The 27,552-nt window shown below is 40.5% G+C and overlaps 1 protein-coding gene across 5 annotated transcripts in view; it reads right to left on the bottom strand.

Annotated features, from left to right (window-relative positions):
• Positions 1-27,552, bottom strand: part of DOCK4 (dedicator of cytokinesis 4) — a 422,511-nt gene that overhangs the window by 95,674 nt on the left and 299,285 nt on the right. For all 5 annotated transcript variants that reach the window (XM_030549017.1, XM_030549015.1, XM_030549016.1 and 2 more), the window contains 6 exons: positions 26,227-26,308; positions 25,077-25,247; positions 23,244-23,436; positions 10,234-10,361; positions 5,253-5,387; positions 1,386-1,484 (listed from right to left, as the gene is read on the bottom strand). In XM_030549017.1, coding sequence (XP_030404877.1) covers positions 1,386-1,484; positions 5,253-5,387; positions 10,234-10,361; positions 23,244-23,436; positions 25,077-25,247; positions 26,227-26,308 — 808 coding nt within the window. The remainder of the gene's footprint in view (positions 1-1,385; positions 1,485-5,252; positions 5,388-10,233; positions 10,362-23,243; positions 23,437-25,076; positions 25,248-26,226; positions 26,309-27,552) is intronic.

Below are 27,552 nucleotides of genomic sequence, written 5' to 3' on the forward strand. Positions count from 1 at the left end.
GGGTCCACTCTGGACAGCTTTGAGATGAAAATTGGAGCGTAGCAAGGATGTATTCTTGCCCCTACACTCTTTGTAATCTTCTTCTCGGTACTCTTGAACTGTGTGTTTAAGGACACGAAAGATGGAATGTATCTCCACACAAGACTGCATGGTAAAACTCTTCAACCTGTCATGACGTAAGTCCAAGACCAAAGTAAAAAAGGTGCTAATCAGGTAACTTCTATTCACTCATGATGGTGCCCTCATAGCCCATGATGAAGATCTACTACAAGAAATTCACGGACTGCCTTTCAGGTGCTTCTCTGGCATTTGCTCTCATCATCAGCATTAAGAAAAAGGTTGTATTAGGACAAGAGATTCCACAAGATGCTTCAATCAACTTAAATGCAAACCAGCTAGAAGTAGTCCAAAAGTTCAGCTATTTAGTTCTACAGTGACCACCATCCATCTCACTGGATGAAGAACTAACTGTTTGTATTGGAAAGGCTGCTACAACCTTTAGCAGACAACTAAAAGAGCATGGAACAACTCAAAGCTTACCATCAAGACCAAAATGGTAGTGTACCAAGCTTGTATTCTCTCAGCACTCTCATGTATGTTGGGGAAACATGGACAACTTATGTTCATCAGGAGAAAAGATTAAACAGTTTCCACCTATGTTGTTTATGCCACATACTCAACACCAAATGGCAAGATAAAGTAACCAATGTAGAGGATTCTTCAAAGGGCACATTTACCAAGTGTGACATAAGGAACATGCTATTTTCTCTGTCCATATGAGTGAAGTCAGCCATAGTACTGGAAGATGTTAGGATAATAATAAGATATTGCGGAGGGAAATGGCACTTTAAAGCTTTTAGTGGACAGTGTCAGGGATCTACAGAGTTTCATGACCTGTGGGTAAAGGTATGTTCTTTCTGAATCTGGTACTAGTGTGAATGTGTTTTCTTTCAGCTGCCAGCCTGCCATTGCATCGTGTCATATCAATTAAACTGTGGCTGATAGGAAAAATCCAAGAGAATTTTGTCTCCCTGGATGTAAATTTTTCATATTTGTTACTTGGATTGTGATAAGTTTATTCTCTGTGATGGGATTAGAGAATAAGGAAAGGACTATAACACAATTCTATAGTTTTCCTTTCCCCATTCTTCCCAGCTTTAAATACAGAAACAACAAAATCCAACCCACAGCCACAAGAATTCCCCTGAGTAAACATGAATGAAAAAAGCTTATGTAGCTATTAGTTGTCATCAGTGTGTCTGAGAAACAGATTATATTTAAACATCAAAACACCCCTTCACTGAGACAGGGGAGTTCCTGAACAGAGGCAGAAAAAGAAGAGGAGAGAACATTTAAAGGCATAAAACTAAAACTCTGTTACTTACTCTCAGCTCATCCTTTGTGTTGAATCTATCAAGAAGTTGCTGGTAATGTCTGTCTGTCATTTGTCGTAATAGCGACAAGAGACAGGAAACAAATTCCCCCTAATGCAAACCAAGAGAGGAAATGTTATACTTCAAGCCCAAAATATAGAAAACATCAAAACAATCATATTATGAAACTCCTAAAAATAAATTACTAATCTAAAGAAAATGAGCACTATGAAGTGTGAACATTTTTTCAAAGACATTCCCGGATATTTTGTGTAGTATTTTCTTAATAAAAATGGGGTTATAATCCTTTAAAATGTCATATATTTTACCTATGGATTTTCTTCCCATTTAGATTTTTTTGTTTTCCAAATGCAATTTCCTCTATATGAATCAGTTCAAAAGAAACTAAAACAATACAAGCATGACATGAAAAAGTAATCAATATCAGCTGATAGTATGTTTACATAATCATGAATTGTTTCCCTTGCATCTATATTTATGCAGATAGTTTATACTGCAAAAATTCCAGCTCTTCCTGTCAATTTGCTGTTGAAAGAAAATATAAATAAAAATATATTGCAACAATTCTGGGAAGAACTCTTGTTTACCTGTGGGGAGGAAAATGAGGAGGGAGATCATAGGAAGGAGAAAAGGACAGACAAAAACATTTTAGAGTATTTATACACACTGTTTCAGTAGTTTGCCATCCCATATTTTGGGTATATTTTCCTCTCTCATTTAAAAATTGAATTTTTGAAATACTAATGCTATATCTTCACTGCAAAAAGTGTGCTTTTACAATGAAATCGCTAACTAACATTGAGAGTGCAAAGGCACTATAGTTTGTGCCTAGATGTTGCTAGTTGAGATAAACCCTACTGGGGGTAGAGTGAGAAGGGTATTTGTTTTATCTAGACTAGTGACACCAAGATAAAAAATACCTGTGCCTTGTCTCTACTAGGATTTTACAGAGAGATGGCTCTCTCAAGATAATAAATATTTTTTTTGCAGTGAAGATGTAACTTCAGATTATTATACTAATAATAATAGCCTGGGATAATACATTTCTCAACTCCAGGTATAATCACCCAGGCTACCACTAGTACCTTGTAAACAGGAAGCAACCTTAAATGATCATAATATATCAGGAAATTTATTCCTGACCCTTGCTGATGATCTTCCCTGGTCATGAAGCTTTTATAATATTTAAAAATATTTTATATTTCATTATATCTGCAGAGATTCAAGCTGAATTAATGTGTCTCTGAATACAGTGTAGAAAAGAAAAAAAATGGTGGTCCAATTAGATTAGCTGTTTAAAAAAACAGCTATAAGTTTCTGAGACTGCTGTTCTCCTTCAGTTACAAGTCAAGACCCTTGTGTGTCATTAGGCTACTCAGCTCAAACAAACAGTGGAGTAAGTAAAAATGGTCTTATCTTACTTAAATCACAGCTAGATCAACACATTTGAACATGAACCTCAAACTCATATTCTTTAAATAAAATGAACTATGCATACGTCTTTCTTTTTGTTTCTATGTTTAGACCCTTCTAACCACTTACACTGCATATCTTTTGTGACCCCATATTAACTTTATATTACAGATAACACACTGAAGTTAAAATAATATAGTACAACATCTATATTACATTATATAGTTCTACATTGTTACTATATGGTACACAACTTGATTTTCAAATGAGAGAGAAGTTGTAGCCAAGATTTTTTAAATGGGTTCCTAAAGCTGAGTGCCTAGTTCAGACAGACACCTAAAAAAGTGGCTTAATTTTCAAAAGTGATGATCACTCAGTAGTTCCCATTGAAATTAACTTTGGAACCTATTTTGTAAAATCTTGGCCTAGCTTCCTGCCAATGCCATATTCACAGAGTCAGGGAGTGTAAGCAACATCATTAATTTCTTTGTTTGTTTGTAAGATTGAAAGCATAGTCTGCATGTCTCATCCTCTCATATTATATAGCATAGGGTAGAGTCTACCACCCTAAGGGCATGTCTACACTTACCTCCGGAGCGATCAATCCAGCGAGGGTTGATTTATGGCATCTAGTGAAGACGCGATAAATCGACCACCGAGAGTTCTCCTGTTGACTCAGGTACTCCACCGGAGCGAGAAGCATAAGGGGAGTCGATGACCTACTTGCAGCATTTGACCTACCGCAGTGAAGACACCACGGTAAGTAGATCCAAGTATGTCGACTTCAGCTACATTATTCCAGTGTAGACCATGCCTTAGTCACTTACTTCCACAAGTAGTCTCATCAAGTTATTTTCCATTTTCTCCCGTAAAGAACAAAATTATTTAACACATATAGCATTGACTGTGTTGCAGTCGCACTCAGCTCTAGCTCATTATGCTTCACACGGACTGTAATTCTAAGATTTCACATTCCTTTCATTTAAATTTTAAAAGTATTTTGTAAATAGGAAAAGCTTCATTGTAATTGGTTTCCTTTCAGCAATCTAATTGTGTGCAGATATATTTCTCATAAAGCAACCTAAAGGGCTAATTTATTGACATCACTGCATTACTCCAGTTCTTGCTGGTGTAACTGAGATCACTGGACCTGGAAATTATAAAGTTTTCTTTCAGGCACACAGCTTCATCCATCCCACAAAGTGCACTAAATAATTCACAGCACAATATAGGGCAAGATTGAGATCGAATATACATTTGTGCAGAAACACAATACAGTCTGGGTCTATGGCAACACACTGAGACATAGTCTTGAGACTACTTGCAGACTGAGGCAGTACCCAACGAGAGGAAGAGTGACAGAATTTAACCCATTGTGTTGCCATAAAACCTATATCCCACCTCACAAAGAGCATTTAACAATACAGGATTGACTCATGGAAACATGCTGGGCCAGATTCCACCATCTGTACTCATGTTGGGTGGTGCCTTACTCCACAAACAGTTCCAAGAATCTGGCTCAGTGTGCTGCCATAAGCCTATCCTGCATGATGTTCTCACATTAATGTACATAATCGCCTTATGCTGTGCTGTGAGTCACTTCCTCATTAAGTTTTCTGTGAGGCGCATGTAGTGATGACGACAAGCGTTAGTGATGCGTATAGAACTAATGAAAACTTTACATCTTGCAAAGACCTTCAGTGTCTAATTTTTGATAGAGTGATAAATTAGACCTTTATTCTACTTTATAAAAAAATGTATCCACAAACAATTGGATATTTTAATGGAAACCAATTACAATGGCGTTTTGCCACTCTTCCAACCCAGTTCTACCATCCTTTATTTAGTTAAAGCAGAACTTCCCTATGCAAGAAGTTTGAACTTCAGAGAAGATTTTTGTAGTTTAAAATTAAAGAAATGTGAAATCTTAGAAGTACAATCCCCAATATTTGGATTTTTGGGAGGTAAAAATGTTAATGTTCTGCCACACTATTTCATCTTCATGAGTGCTGTGTACTAGTACTTCCAGGAAGCTGTTAAACGCTTAACAAAAGCAATAAAATTGCCACTGACCTAAGAAAATGTCAAATGGAAGAATTTCACCCTCTTAATTTTTTGGCTACTACAATGAATAATATATATATATATATATATATATATATATATATATATATATTATATATATATATATATATATATATATTATATATATATATATATATATATATATATATAAAAAACCGCACAGCACTAATGATTCCATTGAAAGTCAGAAAAGCAAGTAAAATCTACTTCACTTCCCTCATTCCCTTTAGCCCCATAATGCAATCTTTTCAAACCAGCAGGTAACCTGATTAACAATGAGCATTAAACACAGTGGGATGAGTTAAGAGCCCAGTGACTGTCTTAAATCGGTATGGGTCTGTTTTATGATGAAAACCTTACAGTCACATCTTGAAACTGCAGATGCATTGCAGACCCTGACGGCTGAGGTCTGCTTGTGATCTCTAATATGGTTCTCAGCAGTATATCTAGCAGGCTGTTCACAATCACATCTATTTCTTCCAAGATGGATTTTTCCTAAGATAAAGAAAATTATTTTTTCAGATTGCCATTATTGAAAAAGGAACAGACACATGCAGAATTTTCCCTAGGACAGTGTTAACACCTGGATTAGTTTAGTTGAGGTGAGAATTAGTTTTCATTATGGCTGCTGCACTTTATAAACCTCAGTAATATTTTCTACCCAAGATAACAGAGTCATTCCATTAACTTGAATCCTCTGTTCTCAAATGAATTATGTTACTGATATATAGAAGACAGTTATAAAAACATGAGTCTAAGTACTCATCATACAACATAATCCTTTTTCCAAGGTACAGTATAAAGGAAAGTAGTACATGGTTTATGAAGGCTATTTGGCTAAGATTTTTAAAGTGAACACTCATACATTTTAGCCACAGAAACTGACAGAGGAGATTTGAAGTCTAAAGCATAGAGAATTCTGTTTTGAATACTTTATGTGATCAGCAAAGAAACTACCACCAAAAACCAACAGATGGGTACTAAGTATAACAACTTTTTAAGGCCAAATACCCAGTAACGACCAGCTACTTTGCAGTACTCCAATGACAGAAAGCAAACATATATCTGGCCAGTTACACAAGTTTATAGCTGATTTGCATCATAAGAATAATGCAAAGGAGCCACAGTATAGACCATTGACCATGGCCATAAATGTTAACTAACAAGGAAGAACAAAGTTAGTGCAATGTTAAAGTTGCATAGTTATTACAAAAAACAGGAAACATATTTTAATTTTGCTATCTTACACATATGTAACAATCTCCCCATTTTAGTTTTCAAATTAAATTTTTATTATTTTTGTTATTCATTTTATTTAATTAATGTACCTATTAATTTATTTTTATTTTATATAATCATTGATTACATTTTCACCCATTTACCAAATGCTAGCAGATTTTGGGTCTTGCAGGTCAATTTTCTATTGGAGAAGAAATCAGCAACACAGAATCTGGGTATTTTCTTAGTGTAACTTCTTTTAGTTACACTTTATACATCAGTCCTTGAACAGAGGTGATCACATATGACACATAAGCAATCCTATCTTCCAGTAATCTCTGCCCAAACAATCTGGTCCAAGAATTCCACCTCTCTTTCTAGAGGTCAAGGAAGGGAATAAACTCTCCTGCTGTAAGGCAACAGCTCTCCCAAGAGAGCCTGCATTACAAAATAAACCCTGCATTTCTTCAAAGACTGTATGCTGCTTGCATACTAAGAATAAGAACTTGTAGAACCATGTGGAAACAGCACCATCTGGTGATTCCTGTCAAAATAATATGTTAATGTTTATGGCCCCAGTCCTTGAAGGTAATTCATGAGTGTGCACACTCCCTTTAAGAGATACGGGCCTGTCTTAAAATATGTACCATATTCCTAGGATTTGCAATTTAGTTAATATTTCTGTAAAACCCTGAACTTTTGCACTTCCTGAGTTTATTTAATTTTTACTCAACATTCTTAATGTCATATTAATTTAAATTTCAGTTAGTTTGGGAGGCTGATTTCTTTTACTGATTTTTACAAAAAGCAACTTATTGTGATAGTAAATATTAACATTTGAATGGTCCCAGTTATTCTTTGTGCACCTGTGCTACAACTGCCAGTTGCTTTCCCTCAGGCAAGGACACAAATACAAGTTCTGAGAAATCATGTGGTGGCTTCCCTCAAAACACTAACATATCCTCTCTGTCTTGTCTTGATTAGTCACAGACAGCTAGCCCGTATCCAAGCCCTTAGTATAAACACTGGGTTATTGGTTTCACTTCTCTGGCCTGGTCAAACATGGAGACATAGCATAATGAATGCAATGTGGTCTATTGTCTCACCACTCACCCTCTCAGTGCTACAAGTTGAGCAAAAGGGGTGACAATACAGACTCTCTGCAAGTAAGAACCCTGAGGCAGAGAAACAATTGCCTACAACTATCCCTGAGCAATATTTCTAGTGGCCAAAAAATGGAGCTATTTAATAGCAATTCATCCATCCATACTAGGATCTACAAGCAAGTCAACAAAATCTCATGGTCAATGGTATCAAAAGCTGCTTATAGATCTAAAAGAGTCTGCAGACACTACCTCTATCCATTGCTATGGTAAGAACACCAGTTAAGGCAGCTGCCTCAAGTTTTCTGTTACCTTTCCTCAAAATGGGAGATTTGGACACTCATTTATTACTAGAGTAAAAATCTGGCTTCTTGAACATTGATCTCCCCACGATTTCTAGTGCCTCACCCTCTGTAGGGAAATGCTGACAATTTCAGTTAACTATGGACTAGGAATTCATCATTGCTCTCTTTTTTTCTCACCACCCTAGAGAGACAAAATTGTAGCACAAAGCTGCACACCTGCACCTCTCTGAGCTCAATCAGTTGTAACTGAAGCTTTTTTCCGCCCTCAATACACTGTTCTGTTTCCATGGCAGTAGACTGCTCTGTCCCTAGCTGAGCAATTTTATCTGCAAAATAACGTGACATTTCTTCACAGCAAGAAACACTTGACTCTGTAACCAAATAGAGACAGCAAGCAAACAGTCCAATTAACTCTTTTGCGTGGGACTTTGCAGATGCTATGATAGAAGTGAAGAAATTTGTCTTTGCCTCCCTCACAGCCAGAGCATCTGTTCTTTAAACAACTCAAAAAAATCCTCTGTCGCTATTGTTTGGACTCAGCAGGAGTCTGGGGCCCTAGCCATTTCCTCTCTCTCTCTCTTCACCTGTAAATCCAGGTGACTTATGAAGTCAGAGCCAGCACACAGTTTGCTTAGGGTCTGCTGTATCAATACGGGAGGACAAATGATTATTATGAACTCCTACTAAATTATTGTCAGAGGGCAATGGAAGAATAACCTCATCCTTCAAAGCTGCCTGGAAATGGTTTCCGAAAGCAGACCATCAAAACATTTTCATCGCCCTGTCAAGACAAGCATATTCCAACTTCAGACCAAAAGAGACAGTGGTCAGTCTGTAGCTGAGGGGTAATATCTCTCCAATCTACACTCGTGATCCCAACACCAGAGTGTTTAGAATAAGTCCAATGTTTATCTTGGCAGCTGTGAAACTGTGAATTTATCCTGAAAATTCAACACCGATAACACAGTGATTGAAATGTCTAGGTACTATCAAGTCTCAGTGACTCAAGTGAGGAACATGATCAGCTCAGCCTCTGACTTAGAGAGTGACAACCTACATAACACCACCAACCATGTACTTTGTCCATCTTTGGATCCTGGCCAGGAGGACACATTCAATGTGACATAGCTTCAGGATGCAAGATCTCTTGTATTTCGAGGCGAGATGAAAAAAACATAGCTACCCACCAGCATAGATCATGTATCACCTCATTCTGAACTATATACCTTTCCAGGGCAGCTGCAACAAAAATGTGTCAAAATAAGAGCCCCATATCAAGTCATAGATGGTATTATCCAACAGCATGAAATGGAGATCCAGATCCAATGTCCTGCATTCCCGACAATTGTTATAATGAGAGACCAAAGGAATTGAGACTAACCATGCTGGTCATGGTTCACACTTACTACACTGATTAGTGTATGTTGCTATTTTCTTCTTGCCTTGTCTGTCTCTCTACCACAGGGATTGAGGGGACCTAACCCTCACAATCAGGATACTTCTCCATATCCCCAATATGCAGCACTGTCATTCAATCTTCATGGCCAACCTAGGACGGCCTTCAGAGGGATGCAGCCATCACAGCTAGATGCCCCAATAAGAACACTGAGACCCATCTGCAAAGTCCATCATAACTAATAGCCCCACAAACAGTCTCCAAATATATCAGATCAGCCCTCTCCAACAGTGCATAGATTAGCTCAGAGCACATCCTCTTCACTTATCCTACATGAATAAATGGTCTATTAATTCCAACACACTTCCAAACCACTGTGGGTCAACCTTCAAATTGACAGCACAATGATCCCGGCAGGACAGTTCTACTAGAGGGGTCTATCCAAAGGGCTCAGAGTCCATCACAACTGGTGACTCAACAGTCCCAAAAGAGCCTACCCAACACAAATGATCAATCCTGTTAAACCCTTTCATAAATTTCTTCCTTGCCTACTCCACTCAGTCCCTGGGCTTTTAAACAGTCCTCTTATCCTCCATCTATGAACTCATTAAGAACATCATCTTTCTCACAGTCAGTACACCCTTTCATATCTACTCTCCATGAACGGGTCACCCAACTCAATCCCTTCATCCAATACACACACAAGAACTATCGTCAGAATGTCAGCTTCCAACAAACCCACCAAAACAAGGTCAATAATAAGGGCCAGATCAGGCTACATGTGGAGAAGCAGCCCTGGGTCCCTCGATTCTTGCTTGGCTGTAGTAAGCGTCCCTCTTAAAAGATCTCCCTAGTTTGCTCTTCTCAATGGAAAAATGGCAGGGCAGGCTGCAAGTGAAGAAGCATTTCTGACTCCAAACTTTCTCAAGTCCAAGTGGGCTGAAACAGGAAGGTGGCCTCTTTTAAAGCTCCTACAACCTTAAAATATGGGCCTGACAAGAAGGTGCTATTTATAACAGAATTTATAACTTAAACCAGACAATCTTTCTCTGTTTCTCTTTGAAAACAGATCTGAATTACTGTATGTTAGAACACTGGAACAGTGTCAAAGCTCAGCAGAACACAGAGTGCTAGATTAAAAATACTCTTGCAACAGTCCAAAAAATTGATGAAAAATCAAACTGACACATTCATGAAGGTTTCATTCGTAGAGAATGCTCTAAATGTCACTTTTTGTTCAAGGGACAGTTTATTTTATTATGAGGAGCCAAATAATGAAGTTAAAAAAAAACTACTGTTCATAACCTGAATTTACTTACTGAGCTATTTTTCTTTATGAAACAAAATATGTTGCTAAGGATACGTGCACACATTGTAAGATCCTTCTGCTCTTGTAAATGCATGTGGAGGTGATGTAAAACTACTGGAAGAAGAATATATCTGGAATCTGCAAGGAGAGAGAAAGGGTATGAGTGGACTTCTTTCATGACACTTTCATTTTATATATATTTTAACAAAATATAATCATATATAAACTGTAAATGTGTCTTATATCCATACAAATATTCCTGAACATCAGATGCTTTCAGAAGCTTCACACCATATCATAACAAATACAAAAATTTCACGTACCACCTTTTCCTGAGTAAGAAGAAATAGCCTCTAGATATATACATTACTGTGTGTGAAATAAAACTACATATTTATACAACTTTCATGCAGAAAACGTTAGCATAATAATGTAGGTATAGGAAATGACATGGAAACTATTTCTTCCTACCTTCCTCGTTTGTCACTGGCCTCTTTTGAAACTATATCACTTTCCAAATTCAGATCTAATTTACTGTCCACTACTAACCTCAGTTCTTTTTTCACTAAAACTGCTTTTCAGATTTCTCCCTCCTACTGAGACTGTGTAATACAAATTATTTGTCTCTATTGGAATTAACCTGCATTTTTCCTAGCTGAATCTCATTTTGCTCCCAGTCCTTTTGTTATGATTTTTCTTTTCTGACTTCTCACAATTTAGTATCAGCTGTGAATTTCACTCATGTACTGTTTACTTCCTTTTCTGATTATTAATTAAGATATTAAATGAGAGCAGTCCTAACACTGATTTCTGTGGTGTTATACTAGACACCACCTTCCTTCCTGACAGATGGAACTTGTTTTTATCCTTTGTTTTAAGTTACTTGAGACACACACATACTAATATATATATATATATACACTTTTTATTTTAAATCTACTCTAATTAGTATTTCTATTAAGATATTTTAAAAACTAAACCCACTGCTGCCATTAATTCATTAAGTTTGCCATTATTTCACTAAAGGAAGCAAGTTTGTCTAGCCAGAACATTTTTTATAAACTCATGTTGCCAATTGCTTACTATTCCATTAACCTCTGAATGATCAATGATTTGTTTCTCTTTTACTATTTAATCTACTTTTTAAAAGGATACAGAAGTTTGATTTACGAGATAGTAGTCTCTACCAGGATTAAGCTTCTTTCCTACACTGAAAATTACCGCTGCTCTGCTTTTCCTCCAGGACTTCCCTCATTGTCATTGCGTCAGTAAGTTCATTTGCTAGTTACCTATATAACCTTAGACAAGTGCCATAAGGACCTGTGGCTTTGAAAACGCATTTCGAAGTACTGTACTCCTTGTCTGCTCTTAAACTATTTTACAGGATCTCCTATCCTTGCTAGTTATTCACGTGGAAGCAAAATTTAGCACCTCAGCTGTCTATGAGACATCTTTAATTTGACTCCCCTCCTTATTTATTAGTAGACTTCTTATCAAGTTCACTTTTGCAAAAGTGCCTTGGAAATCTAAAGTGCCACAGATGGCTAAGACCTGTGTTTTACACCTCAAATAAAAGATGGCACAATCAAAAGCACAAAGCCATCTAATACTACGCTGACTTACTTTGACTGACTCAGGGAAGGAGGGGATAGTGCCACCTACTGAGTTACTCGGATCACTTCCTGCACCACCTAAAGGCCATGTTCCTTAAAAATGTCTAACCGAAAAACTGATCTGTCACAATTGCTTTAGGTTGTGAGATCTGATGGGATCACTGAACAGGATGAGATAACTATAGTCTCCACCACTAAAACCTATTCATGAAAGTTCAGAGACAGCAATGTGTATGTTTTGCCTACAGGCTTTACTGTTTTCTCAACAACTGTCAGGTACGTCAGTCACTGTAGATAGTCAAATTATTGAATGCTGGTACAGCCCAATATTTAGAAGCCTTAGCCATTGGCCACTCTGTCCTAATTCCCCTTACTCGCTCCAAAAATCAAATTAGCTGACTGTTTAAAATGTTAATACTCTCTTTTAAAAATATTATACAGAAATTGGAAAAATAAAATTTTCACGACATCAATCTTTCCAAAAGACACTCAGGGCATCTCTGTGCCTTTTTTCTGCAGTACTCCTGGCAGAATTTTGTGCCACTACGCACATGTACAATTCAGGTTCCCTGCAGTTTTTTTTAATTCTCAGCTGAGAATACATTCTGCTGGGAGGCACTGCAGTTATATCTTTTACCCATCAGGGGCTGCTGTAGCGCAAGAGGAGAGGGCAGCTGACTCAAGGCTGAGCAGCCAGCAGTGGAGAGGGGTCATAGGCTGCTTTCCTCACTGCGCCCTGCCCATAGGGCCAGGTGAGAGGAGACAGGATGAGGGAGGGGAGAGAAGATGGACAGAGCAGGGCACACAGGGCTGCTGGGGATTATGTAGACTGGGGTTCAGAAGGGCTAGTGGAGGGACAGAGTGGCGTGGGGGCACAGAAATTAGTAGGGTGACAGCACTGAGCCAGAGGCTGCATGAGAGTGGCGTGCAGGGACATATGGAGATGGGTGGCTGGGGTTGGCTGACTGGGGTGCAGGGACACATGGAGACAGGGGAAGGAGGGTGCAGGGACACACAGGGATGGGGCAGATGGTGCCAGCTGAATGGGACAGGCTAGAGCCAGAGTTTGCATAGGGACGGTCCCCAACTCTCTAACAATTCCCCCCCCCGCCACAAACAAAACCTGTTCCATACTTCTCCCACCCACAGCTAGCAACCCTCCAGGTTCACTCCCAGGATCCTTCCCAGTGGTTACTTTCCTCGCCCTCTGCTTCTCCATTATCCCTGACTCCCCCAAATCTTTTTTGTTGCCTGTATTCTTATAGACATACTTGCTAATAGGTATTTTGAAATAAATTACTCAAATAATTGAAACAGGCATGATTATATTGTGTTATTTTGACAAATATAATATGCCAAATTTTGTAATATTGTGCACAGAATTTTTAGTTCATTGCTACGTTACTAATTACAACCTAGACCTTGTAGACAGAAAGAATTTAAAAAATTCAATTAACTTTTCAGTATGTATTCTGTCTGTATTTTATTTTTCTTTCCGCTTGAGTATGAAAATCAAGGAAACCATCTGCTTTTTTTTAAAAGCAGTTTCATTTTCACACACTCAATTTTACATTTATTAGGTTGGAAGCACTGTGTGGGAATGTTTAGTTGCACAAGAAGAAAAACAATTCCCACTGGAATTCTGAAAAACAGACAGACATTTCTGGTCTGTCTAAACAGAGCATTTCAATTTCCAGAGCTCTTAGTTTGACACTTTTCATAAAGCATTATTTTCATTTTAAAAGTAGTACTAGATAGAGTGAAAACTCCACCAGAGAGGTCCTTTGGGGCCATCTGCCTGTCCCAAGTCAGGATAAAGGAGGAGGGTTGGGCGTGGGGCTAGCAACTCCACCTCGTAAAAAATCAACCTGCTACAGAAACGCCAACAATAGAGACAACAGAGACTTTTACCCTGGAAAAAGAACGGTCTTCAACTCGAAGATGCATGACGCCGGGTGGTAAAAGCCGTGAGGAAGCCACTAAGCCGATTACCCTTCTTGCAACCAGGAGGATTACCATAGGCACATGGAACGTGAGGACCATGTACGAGTCAGGAAAGATGGCGCAGGTTGCAGCTGAGATGAGGAGCAACAACCTGACCCTATTAGGCATTAGCGAGACAAGATGGACGCAAGCGGGACAGAGACGACTGTTGACAGGAGAGCTGTTGCTGTATTCAGGACATGAAGAGAGCGAAGCACCCCACACACAGGGAGTAGGCTTCATGTTGTCCAAGCAGGCACAGAGAGCACTGATTGGTTGGGAGGCACATGGTCCCAGGATCATCACAGCATCCTTCAGAACTAAAATGAAGAGGATTAAGATGAATGTTGTTCAGTGCTACGCTCCAACTAATGACAGCAAAGAGGAGGACAAAGATTATTTTTACAACAGACTCCAGAAAATATTAAAGATTCTCCCAGACAAAGACATCATCATCCTTACGGGAGACTTTAATGCCAAAATTGGACCTGACAACACAGGATATGAACAAGTCATGGGGAACCACGCTCTGGGAGAGATGAGTGAGAATGGAGAGAGATTTGTGGATCTGTGTGCACTTAACAGCCTGGTCATAAGACGTAGCATCTTTCCTCACAAGCGGATGCACAACAGTACCTGGGTATCACCAGCAGGCACGACAGAAAATCAGATCGATCATGTTTGCATTAGCAAGAAGTTCAGAAGATCCTTGCAGGACGTTAGAGTTAGAAGAGGAGCAGACGCGGCATCCGACCATCACTTAGTGGTGGCCAGATTGAAGCTGAAGCTGAAAAAGAACTGGATAGACGCGTCAGACAGAAGAGTAAAGTACAACGTCAGCCCTCTGAAGGACCATAAGACCAAGGAAGATTTTGGACTGACGCTGAAGAATAAGTTTTCAGTATTACAGGATCGATCTGAGGAAGACAGTGTACTAAACAGATGGCAGAAAGTGAGAGACACGCTTAGGTCAGTATGCCAGGAAGTGCTTGGAATTAAGAAACACCAGCAGAAAGAGTGGCTCACAACAGAGACCTTGATCAAGATAGAAGACAGAAAGAAGAAGGCGGCAGCAGTCAATAACAGCAGGACTAGAGCAGCAAAGGCCAAAGCTCAAAAAGAGTATGCTGAAGCCCATAGAGCAGTGAAGAGGAATATCAGGAAGGACAAGAGAGAGTATGTGGATGAACTGGCAGCAGAAGCGGAGCAGGCAGCATACAGCGGTAATATGAAACAGCTGTATGATACTACCAAGCGACTCTCTGGAAAGTTCAGCAAGCCAGAACGTCCCGTTAAAGACAAGCAGGGAAAGTCTATAACAGGAATAGAACAACAGATGAACAGATGGGCGGAGCACTTTGAGGAACTCCTGAACAGACCAGCACCATCAAATCCACCAGATATCAACCCAGCCAACGAGGACCTCCCAATTAATTGCGATAAGCCATCACCATGATGAAGAATAGGAAGGCGGTTGGACCTGATGACATCCCAGCAGAGGCCCTGAAAGCAGACCTGGATGCTTCAGTGGAAATGCTGTACCCACTCTTTGAAAAGATATGGGAAGAAGAAGTGATTCCAGTAGACTGGAAAGAGGGATATCTCATCAAAATCCCCAAGAAAGGAGATCTTAGCAACTGTGCCAATTATAGAGGAATCACACTCCTGTCAGTGCCAGGGAAGGTCTTCAACTGAGTCCTCTTAGACAGAATGAAGGATGCCGTCGATCCACAGCTACAAGATGAATAGGCAGGTTTCCAGCAGAATAGATCATGCATGGACCAGACAGCAATGCTTCGCATCATAGTCGAGCAGTCCATGGAGTGGAACTCCTCGTTGCACATCAACTTTGTTGATTATGAGAAAGCGTTCGATAGCGTGGATCGAGAGACCCTCTGGAAGCTCCTTCGGCACAAGGCATCCCAGCAAAGGTGGTCAACCTGATCAAGAACTCATATGACGGTATACACTGTAGAGTGATCCATGGAGGGCAGCTTACTAACAGCTTCCAGGTGCAAACTGGAGTCAGGCAAGGATGCTTGTTGTCACCATTTCTCTTTCTCCTCGTCATCGATTGGATTATGAAGACATCCACTTACGAGCGTAGGAACGGAATCCAGTGGATGTTGTGGACCCAGCTTGATGACCTGGACTTTGCTGATGACCTTGCGCTCCTTTCGCACAGTAAACAGCAGATGCAAGAGAAGACCAACGTAGTGGCAGCCACGTCATCACAGGCTGGCCTCAACATTCACAAGGACAAGACCAAGCTCCTTAGGATTAACTCCATCAGCAATGACCCAGTCACATTGAATGGAAGCCCCCTGGAAGAAGTGCAGTCCTTCACCTACCTAGGTAGCATCATCGACCAGCAGGGTGGCACAGACGCAGACATCAAAGTAAGGATTGGTAAGGCAAGAGCAGCCTTCTTACAGCTCAAGAACATCTGGAGCTCCAGAGAGCTGTCTTTGGCAATAAAAATTCGACTGTTCAACTCCAATGTGAAATCAGTCCTACTGTATGGAGCTGAAACCTGGAGGACAACCAAAACAACCATCAGGAAGATCCAGATCTTCATTAATAGCTGCCTCAGAAGGATTCTCCAGATCCGCTGGCCAGACACCATCAGTAACATCCACCTCTTGGAGAGGACCTGTCAACTCCCAGCAGAGGAAGAAATCAGAAGGAGAAGGTGGGGTTGGATAGGACATACACTACATAAGCAGCCAACTATCACCACCAGACAGGCACTGTGGTGAAACCCCCAAGGCAAGCGGAAAAGAGGCCATCCAAGAAACACCTGGCGACGCGACCTTCAGGCTGATAGAGAAAAATGGGCTATATCTGGAACCAGCTAGAGCGAATGGTCCAGGATAGAGGACTCTGGAGATCTGTGGTTGGCGGCCCATACCCCGATTGGGGTGATGGGCATGAGTGAGTGAGTGAGTGAGATAGAGTGAAGAACAAGAAACACTGTTAGGGAGAAAGGGTGATTTTTTTTAATTGAAGGGGCATTAGTCAGATGGCTGCAAAAGTGTGTTTGATTGTCTGCCAGGTAAGTACTTAGAGAGAGAGAGAGAAGATGGGTGAGGCAGTATCTTTTATTGGACCAACTTCTGCTGATGAAAGAGGTTAGCCTTTGGCCATGGCTACACTGGCAGTTTACAGCGCTGCAACTTTCGCGCTCAGGGGCGTGAAAAAAACACTCCCCTGAGTGCTGCAAGATACAGCGCTGTAAAGCCTCAGTGTAATCAGTGCCGCAGCGCTGGGAGTGCAGCTCCCAGTGCTGCAAGCTACACCCATAGAGGATGTGGTTTATGTGCAGCGCTGGGAGAGCTCTCTCCCAGCGCTGGCACTGCGACCACACTCGAAACTTCAAAGCGCTGCCATGCAGCACTGCTGTGGCAGGACTTTGAAGTGCAAGTGTAGCCATACCCTTTGAGTTTACAGGGAGCTCTTTTTCAGGTACTTACAAAGATACAGATATATTAATGACTGAAAGATTTATCTCTGAATTTATATAGGTTTTCAACTGAATGTAAGGATTACACAATTAATGCTCTTTTGATGGGCAGTGTAACCTCACATAAACCTATCCACAGTGGGATGAACTGAGGTAAAGATCAGCCCCCAAAAGAAAACAGTTGGGTAATACATTTTCCATTCTGTACCTTGTCGTCCTCTAATTTCTTACTGTAATAATACAGTGAGTATTAAAGAGAAACAGAATGTAGGGAAGCAAGAAAAGAAATCTATTTAGGCACTATTCCGTGGGGATCCTTCCTTCTCTCGATACTGGTGATGTGATGAGGAAGATGTGAGACAACGAGACTAACTTCAGGATCTCCAGTACCCATCTGTTTGATGTATAGTGAAGCCAAGGGTCTATAAAGTATGACATTCCTCCTCCCAGGACGCTATCTGGTTGAATGCAATACCCACTGTAGTCACACTGAAAGTTTCAATCAGGAAAAGGAGAAGTTACCACCTCTATAAAGTTTCCCTCTGGGATTGCAATTCCATGATTTGCCTCTGCAATAATGAAGTCTCTTCTCTCATACCTTTGCTGAGAGGGATGACAGGATGCTTGGTTCTGTGTGAGGACCTGTAGCACCAGCTAAGTTTAATCTGGAGTGCATGGAGAATGTTTAGACATGGTCAGCTCCAGGCACCAGCCAAGCAAGCTCGTGCTTGGGGCGGCAGATTCTAACGGGCAGCTTCCGCCCAATCTTAGGACAGCACGGCTGCCCAATTTTTTTTTTTTTGCGCTTTGCCTCCGGGTCCAGCCACCCTGCATCCAGGGTTTTTTTTTCTTTCTTTCTTTGCTTTGTTGAGCTGCCCTGTGCCCTAGTGTTGTTGTTTGTTTGTTTGTTTGTTTTGCTGGGGCAGCAAAAAAGTCAGAGCCGGCCCTGTGTTTAGACACTTACTACAGACAAGCAGGAGTTGAGGGACCAGGATGTAAATGGTTTACTATTTTCCAGATCAACATATCTTAAATAATTCAGCACAATTTTTATTTTCCCCTATGGAGTCTTAAGAGAGGGCTCCCCTCTAGGCCTGGGTTGATGAAAAGTCTACATGCATTTATTTTTAGGAATGGAACATTACAGGACTGAAAGAGGTGAAGACTATGAGCTCCAAGAAATCCTCCCCTAATTGGTGACGGAAATGACACTGTTCTGAAATGAAATGTCTCTGTTCCCTTATCATTTATACTAGTTGTTCATATTACTGATTTTGGTAATAATTTCTTTCATATCCATTATGCTTAGGACAGAAATTCTCTCTAAATTCCTTTGGTACTCTGCCCTTTCTTCACATTAATACCACATTGTCATTGTTGTCAGGGCTTGTTTTCTTAAAGGAGTATTCATTTTACCAAATCTGGTTTCACTGACTCTTTTTTACTAAGAACATTGTATCATGGGCACTGTCCTTATTGTATCATTTCCAGACCAGAGCGGGATACAAAATTCCTTATAGGGAATTAAATACATTTTCTCTTAATTTCATTCTGTAGGCTAGATTCTCTGCTCTGGCTGAGCTGCACACAGTACAGGATAGAGAGAGGGAAGAGCAAAGGTGGCTTTAAGTCACCTTTACGCTGCTTTGATTGTGAAACTTTCAGAGTGATTTAGTGGACATAGTGCATTTGGACTTTCAGAAAGCCTTTGACAAGGTCCCTCATCAAAGGCTCTTAAGCAAAGTAAGCTGTCATGGGATAAGAGGGAAGGTTCTCTCATGGATCAGTAACTGGATAAAAGATAGAAAACAAAGGGTAGAAATAAATGGTCAGTTTTCAGAATGGAGAGAGGTAAATAGTGGTGTCCCCCATGGATCTGTAGTGGGACCAGTACTGTTTAACATGAATGATCTGCAAAAAAAGGTGTAAACAAGGAGTTGGCAAAATTTTCTGACAATACACAATTATTCAAAGTAGTCAAGTCCAAAGCAGACTGCAAAGAGTTACAAAGTGATCTCACAAAACTGGGTGACTGGATACAAAATGGCAGTTGAAATTCAATGTTGATAAATGCAAAATAATGCATATTGGAAAACAATCTGCAAATAAGGGGTTGTACCGTATGACTGGAGAATTGCTAATACAGTTAATTTGTTTTCCTTTCTTAAAAATAGGATCCGGGTAACTACAGGCCTGTTAGTTTAACATCTGTAGTATGCAAGGGCTTGGAAAATATGTTGAAGGAGAAAGTAGTTAAGGATATTGAGGTCAATGGTAATTGGGACAAAATACAGCATGGTTTTACAAAGGGTCGATCATGCCAAATAAACATTATCTCCTTCTTTGAGAAGGTTAACAGATTTTTTAGACAAAGGAAACACAGTGGATCTAATTTACCTCAATTTCAGTAAGGCATTTGATACAGTTCCACAAGGGGAATTATTAGTTACATTGGAAAAGATGAGGATCAATATGAAAATTGAAAGGTGGATAAGGAACTGGTTAAAGGGCAGACTACAATGAGTCACACTGAAAGGTCAACTCTCAGGCTGGAGGGAGGTTACTAGTGGAGTTCCTCAGGGATCGGTTTTGGGACCAATCTTTTTATTACTCATCTTGGCACAAAAAAGTGGAAATGTGCTAATAAAGTGTGCGGATGACACAAAGTTGGGAGGTATTGCCAATAGAGAGAAGGACCAGGATATCATACAGGAAGATTTGGATGACCTTGTAAATTGTAGTAATAATAATCAGATGAAATTTAATAATGAAAAGTGCAAGGTACGTCATGCATTTAGGGATTAACAACAAGAATTTTTGTTATAAGCTGGGGACTCATCAGTCAGAAGTAACAGAGGAGGAGGAGGACTTTGGAGAATTGGTTGATCACAGGATGACTATGAGCCGTCAATGTAATATGGCCGTGAAAAAAGCTAATGCGGTCTTGGGTATTTCCAGTAGAGATAAGGAGCTGTTAGTACCGTTATACAAGGCACTGGTGGTACCTCATCTGGAATACTGTGTGCAGTTCTGGTCTCCCATGTTTAAGAAGGATGAATTCAAACTAGAACAGGTTCAGAGAAGGGCTACTAGGATGATCCAAGGAATGGAAAACCGGTCTTATGAAAAGAGACTCAAAGAGCTTGTCTTGTTTAGCCTAACCAAAAGAGACTGAGATGAGATATGATTGCTCTCTATAAATATATCAGAGGGATAAATACCAGGGAGGGAGAGGAATTATTTAAGCTCAGTACCAATGTGGACACAAGAACAAATGGATATAAACTGGCCATCAGGAAGTTTAGACTTGAAATTAGACCAAGGTTTCTAACCATCAGAGGAGTGAAGTTCTGGAACAGCCTTTCAAGGGGAGCAGTGGGGGCAAAAGACATATCTGGCTTCAAGACTATGCTTAATAAGTTTATGGAGCAGATAGTATGATGGGATAGCCTAATTTTGGCAATCAATTGATCTTTGACTATATGCTCAATGGTTGTGATGGGATGTTAGATGGGGTGGAATCTGAGTTACTACAAAGAATTCTTTCCTGGGTGTCTGGCTGGTGAATCTTGCCCACATGCTCACGGTTTAGCTGATTGCCATATTTGGGGTTGGAAAGGAATTTTCCTCCAGGGCAAATTCGACAGAGGCCCTCAGGGTTTATCATCTTCCTCTGCAGCATGGGGCATGAGTCACTTGCTGGAGAATTCTCTGGAGGATTCTCTGCATCTTGAAGTCTTTAAACCATGATTTGAGGACTTCAATAGCTCAGGCATAGGTTAGGGGTTTATTACAGGAATGGGTAGGTGAGATTCTGTGGCTGGCATCGTGCAGGAGGTCAGACTAGATGATCATAATGGTTCCTTGTGACCTTAAAGTCCATGACTCTACTTGGAATGGTACATGGCACTAGCTCAGGGGTGCGCAAACTACAGCCTGTGGGCCAGATCCGGCCTCTCGGGGCTTTGGATCCAGCCTGCAGGATTGCCCCCCGTGGTGCCGTGGGTCCCGCACTGCTCTCAGAAGCGGCCAGCACCACATCCCTGCAGGCCCCGTGAGGGGGGGGGAGGGGGCTCCGTGCATTGCCCTGGCTTCCAGGCACCACTCCCATGGCCAATGGGAGCTTCAGAGGAGGTACCTGGAGGCACAGCGAGGGCAGAGCATGTGGAGACCTCTGCCCTTCCTTCCCCAGGGGCCGCAGTGCTTCCTGGAGCGGTGAGGGGCTGGAGACAGGGCAGGCATGCAGGGAGCCTGCCCTGGTCCTGGTGTGCGCCGCTGCCACCCTGGAGCCATTTTAGGTAAGCAGCGCTGGGCCAGAGCCCAAACCCCTCCTGCACTCTGCCCCCCAAAAACCTGCCCTAAGCCCCCTGTCTGCACCTTGCACCCCAACCCCCTTCCCTGAGCTCCCTGCTGCACCCTGCACACCCCAACTCCCTGCCCTATTCCCTCTGCTGCACCCTGCACCCCTCCTCTGCCCCAATCCCTTGTCCTGAGTCCCCTCCTGCACTCAGCACCCACACCCCAACCCCATGCCCCAGCCCTGCATACAATTTCCCCACCGAGATGTGGCCCTCCGTCCACAAAGTTTGCCCACCCCTGCACTAACTGCTAATGTTCCTACTTTTCCCAGATCATTCTGGAATATTCTGCCACTTCTGTTTGTATTGAGCCTGCCCTTCCAATTTTGTTTTATCATTAAATTACTGTAAGTGTGGGATTTTCAAAAACACCTATGCATCTTTTATGGGGCTTGTGCTCCTAAGTCACTGAGGTGCTTTTGAAAATTCCAATTAACGCTTCTTCCATTTGTTTTGCCTTTCCAAAGTTTGCTGTGTTAAAATTCAATATTGTTGTCATCTCATTTTTGGTGTCACATTGTACCAATAAACAGAGATAGATTAAAGTCACTCTGGCTAGGATGCAGCCAAAAATCCACATATTCAGTCCTTCCCATGGACATAAAATAATAGGCCAAATTCTCACTACAACAAAGCTCTGCTCGGAATAGCCAAAGGGAGAAGGGAGCAGAGTTTATTTTGACAAATATGTTTTTAAGCCCCTCTGCACTCAGAGACACTGGGGCTGATTTGTCCACAAGTGTAACTTAGAGCAGTCCAATTATGGTTTCCAGGGATAGATAGAGCACAGCAATATTCTGGCCCTACTTGTGATATACTTCTTACACCAAGGGGGTCCCCAAGTAGTCGGATCTGCTAGATTTCTATCTGGTTTGCATTACTGAAGTGGTACAAAGCAGACAAGGAGCTATGGGGCTGCTGGAGGATCAGACTCTGGGAGCTGGCCACTTTCACAATGTACAAGAAGAAATTGCAGTATGAATGGGGAAGTGGTTGTGTTCCATTCTCATAAAGTACTGTTTCCAGTGGTAAGTCTGCTCTTTCTGCAAACCTCTTTGATTTTTCTATTACATAGCTACCCTGGTACCACACATATAGGTATTACTACAGTTTTATGCTGTCATGACTCCATTGATCTCAGTGGAGACACAACAGCATAAAACTGGTGTAGGGCAATGGAGGATCATAGGTCCTGAACTTGCAATACTTACAGAGACAAAGCTCCTTTTGGGTGTGTAAGAATTAGACTCCAAGACTTCCCATTAAGATAAAGAAAAGCTTGTAACTTTCACAAAAAGACACATTAGCAGAGGTAAATATGTAACAAAAACTCCACATGCCTACACCTATCCAGCACTAGCTCATGGTTCAAACACAACCACAGCTTTGGCCATTACTAGTCTCACTTTTACAACTGGAATCTTACTGACCACATTGTGTAAAAGAGAGACTTTTTTAGTGTAACTGCTCTTGCAAAACAATGCTTTGGGAATTGTAACTTTCAAAAAACATAACTATGAAACCCTGCCTCTATTGACCTGTGCATGAGAGACGTCATTAAGGCGTTTCTGACTGCAGGCAGCTCAAGATGTTATCACCTTACCTGGATTAGTGTATAGTTGACTTTCCACTGTTTTACCAATGCACTGCAATTTAACAGCTTGAAGGGATTCATCCACATGCATGATGGTTGGCAAGCTGCCTAGAGTATCATGCACCAAGTTTGCCACCTCTCGCACATCAAAGAGCTTCAGCAGCTCAGAGTATACAGCTGGGAAGGAGCAGAGAAACACAGCCTAAAGAAGGTTAAAAAATACCAATGAAATACAGTGAAACACTTGAAATTTTCAGCATTTACAGAGTGACCAGTGACAAGAGCATCACACACTCTTAGCAGTCATGGGAACCTATTTTCACATTTCAATTTCAAGTTATAAAATGTGATTCTGATTTGAAACATTCAAATAAATTAGTTAGAATTTAAGAAGAAATATCCTCCTTACTCAGATTTAAAGCTGTATATTTATTTTCTTTTAAAACATGATTCAGCCTATTACTTACTGTTCTTTGTTTTTCTCTCTCATGAACATCCCAATTTTTATCAAATAAAAAAACTGGATTTTGACTACTGATACTTTATCATTTACAGGCTTCACAAGAGCCACAAGGAAGAGGAGATTATTCACTCACAAGGACAACAAACTGGCAGACACCACGAACAGGTGACATTGAGGTTCCCCAAGTAAGGAATATAAGAGTCTCTCTCATTTTTTCCGGTATTTAGAGGTTATTTTGGATGGAAATGGCACTGGAATTATCAGTTAACTTTAGAAACCTAAAAATAGAGCTAGTAGTTCATTGGAGAAAGGAAATGGATTTGGAAGATAAACAAGAAATACTGAAGAAAAAGAAAGTTACGTTACGTAAAGATAGTTAGAACCTGAAATGTCTTTCCTTCTACCTTTCTGACTCTAGTTCCAGGGCTGCCCAGAGGATTTGGGGGCCTCGGGTCTTCGGCAGCAGGGGGACCCCACCGCTGAAGACCCGGCACTTCTTCAGATAAAGGGTTATGGATACCACTTGGAATGTGGGAAAACCCCAGAGTTGCTCATTTATATGATTCTGCCAAAATACTTCAGTTAAGCTGCTCATATGAGATCTGATGGAAGAATTTGGCCTAATCATCTCTCTGCTCTTTTGCTACTAACTTTGTCTTTCCCTGAAACAGTTTTCTGTGCAGCTCAAAGGGATGAACTATCATGGAAAAGCAGATCTTTGGTCAGGAGAATCTAACATGGAGAGGGCTGGGGATGCACTCAAACATTTTCTGAAGACACCTAGAGTCCAATGTTTTTCCCCAAAGTGAGAGCTCTGTTCATTATATACAATTTTGGATTTTTAGACTTGTTCTCAATGTGTTTTGAACACTGCCTTTTGCACTGGTCAATTTTAATAGGCCCAGTGTAACTTAAGAATATGATTACAGCAGAATGTGCTCATTAGCAAGATGATTATAATAAACCTTTAAAAGTGAGAAATCTTTTTGAGGGTTCAAGAGATCAGGTTTCAAGGTGCTTAAACAAGCTGGGCAATGATGCAACACTGAATACCCAAAATCATGTGGAGACATCATTCGATTTCTGTTTTGCAGTTATGATTTCTTCTAACCACTGGAGCAGGTATTAACAGAATACAATCCCTTTCCAATTCTAAACAAATAGTCTGGCTAAGGTAACCCTAGTTCCACTATTCATAAGTTAGGGATATGGAAAATTTCCATTATAAGCCACAACCGGTGCAAGCATTAACTGGAACCATCAATTTACTACAGACAACATGAATTTGATGTTCTATGTAACAAACACACGTGCGCACACATTTTCCCATTGAATACTGGTAATGATGATAATCAAACTGAGCAACTCATGATACTTACTTGTGATTGAGATAAAGCGCTAGCCCCTTTACTCTCTTGGGAAAGGAAAAATCGTATTGACATAAGCAGCTCTTGAATACAGCAGCGGAATTCCTCCTCATTTTGTCCACCAGTGGCAAGCGAGAAGAGCCTTCGAGACTGAACTATATATTTAAAGATATATTCTTGTGCCTACAAATGTCAAAACACAAAGATCTTGAATCATATTGAACTCATTCTTCTTTAAAATTAGTAAACATAAAACATAGAAAAATTATATAACTCAAACATATTTAGAGCATTTGTCAGTATGGAGAACATGCCATTTAATTCTGGAAAGTTTTTAATCTTCTTATTAGCAGTGATCTACTGCCAATCTTTTAATAAGGCCTCTCAACATTTTTTACTCTTTTTCTTTTAATAAAATCTATACACCAGGGAGTACCTGCTCATCAAGAGGTAGCACTGAGGACTAGGAAATCTAGTTATTTGTTTTCCCATTTAAACAAAAATGCTTTCCCCTTAACGGTAACCAGAGAATGAGGCATCATCAGTGACAAAACAAGCTGACCTGAAGCTGCAAATTGCTCGAGTATATACTAAGTAGATTGATAATATAACACAATGTTCAACTTCAAGTAAGAGGTGAGACGAGACCTTATGCCAACAGCTGCAAGTGAGGAGGGAAATGGATGACAGAGAGGCAGAGAAAGAGGAACAGAGAGGGTGACTGATGGTAGCTTGGTTTGGCTGAAACCAAACCAAAACTCCATTTTTAATAGAACTGTCTGGGACACAAGGACTGTCACATTAAATTGCTTTATCTGGTCATTGTAGTCTTCTATTTTATCGCAGACATAATTACCATGTGTGTAATCTAATAAGGTTTCTTGAAAGCAACCACTATCCGTATTGCAATCAACAAATGAGTCCTCAGTTCCTGAGTTCTACTGGAGTGAACACCATGAATCAACTCTTTTTCACAATTAAGAGTTTCCAGAAGGGTGAATAAACTGACTGACTGTACCCAACTGGTGTGTGAGTGCACTGAATAGGTTTTAAAATTCTACTGCTCATTCCTACTATGCATGTGAAATCTATTGATTTAAATTAGTACTGCTATACAAATGCACTGGTCAGGTATATTATTGTCGCTGATGATTTCTAGTACCTTTAACACTTCATGGATATGCTCTTGTATCTCCATGTCTGTTACTCGATCAACATGCCACTTAAGTACTTTTATAAGATCTCTAGAAAATATAAAGGAAAATGATTACAGTGCAGAAGCGTGGAAAGCGTGCATACCACTTAACAAATTTCTTAATATGGACTATCATAATTTAGGATTTAAAATGTGAACAAATAGCTTTCATACAACACAAAAAAAAAGTTTCAACAACACAAGATGTCTTCTTCCAGCCATTACCATTTTGCTCAACTTATAAAGGCAGTGTCTTGTGCATAATAACAGAGCCAAACTTTCACTCAATTGTAGATATGCTACAAAGTCATCTGATAGTTAATGAAAAATTTGAAAGTGGTATTAAGTATAAAAACTTAAATACCTTTTGATAAAGATGCAAAAACTCATTTAATGCATAAGAACAAATCAATTTGCATTTAAAATAGTCTCTGCGTCTCCCTGAAGTCATGTGATTTTGAATTGTGATCTCATTAGATCACTAAAACTAAGCAACATTGGACCTGAACAGTACTTAGGCCCTGTCTCCACTACGGGTGGAGAGCGATCTAAGTTACGCAACTTCAGCTACGTGAATAACATAGCTGAAGTAAACATACTTAGATCTACTTACCGCAGGGTCCATACTACGCTATGTCGATGGGAGACTCTCCCGTCAACTCCCCTTGCGCTTCTCGTTCAGGTGGAGTACAGGAGTCGACGGGAGAGTGTTCTGTAGTCAATTTAGTGGGTCCTCACTAGACCCGCTAAATCGACCTCCGATGCATCGATCGTCGCATGTTGATCCCCCAGTAAGTGTAGATAAGCCCTTAGATGGTAAATCAACAATGACCAAGCAGAGTATGGAAATAAGGGATGTTCATGATTCAGTATTCAGTACTGTATACTCTGAGGCAGTAAAACACGATCACGGTAGGGGTACTAAATTGCTGGAAGCAGTCTCTCTTGATTTAGATGTATAAGAAATGTCCTCCTAACCATTTACAGTCATTAAAGATCCCATGGTATTTTTCACAATAGTGGGGCTATGAGCCATAACCTGGCCAAATTCCAGTGTGGATACTTGCATTCTGAATACCTAAGAATCTTCAGTTGGATATAGCACAAAGTCCTGATCATGCAAAGACTTACGCATGTATTTAAATTTTAAAGTACTGTGGGAAGTTCCACTGAAGTCAGTAGGACTTTTTAGGACATAAACTTAAACATGTGTGTAAGTCTTTCAGGATCACCACCATGATCTTCACTTCCTGCCCTAAACAGTTATGTAGCCATATAATATCCTCCAGGTGG

This window comes from Gopherus evgoodei, chromosome 1, assembly GCF_007399415.2.
Source record: "Gopherus evgoodei ecotype Sinaloan lineage chromosome 1, rGopEvg1_v1.p, whole genome shotgun sequence".
Classification (NCBI taxonomy): domain Eukaryota; kingdom Metazoa; phylum Chordata; order Testudines; family Testudinidae; genus Gopherus; species Gopherus evgoodei.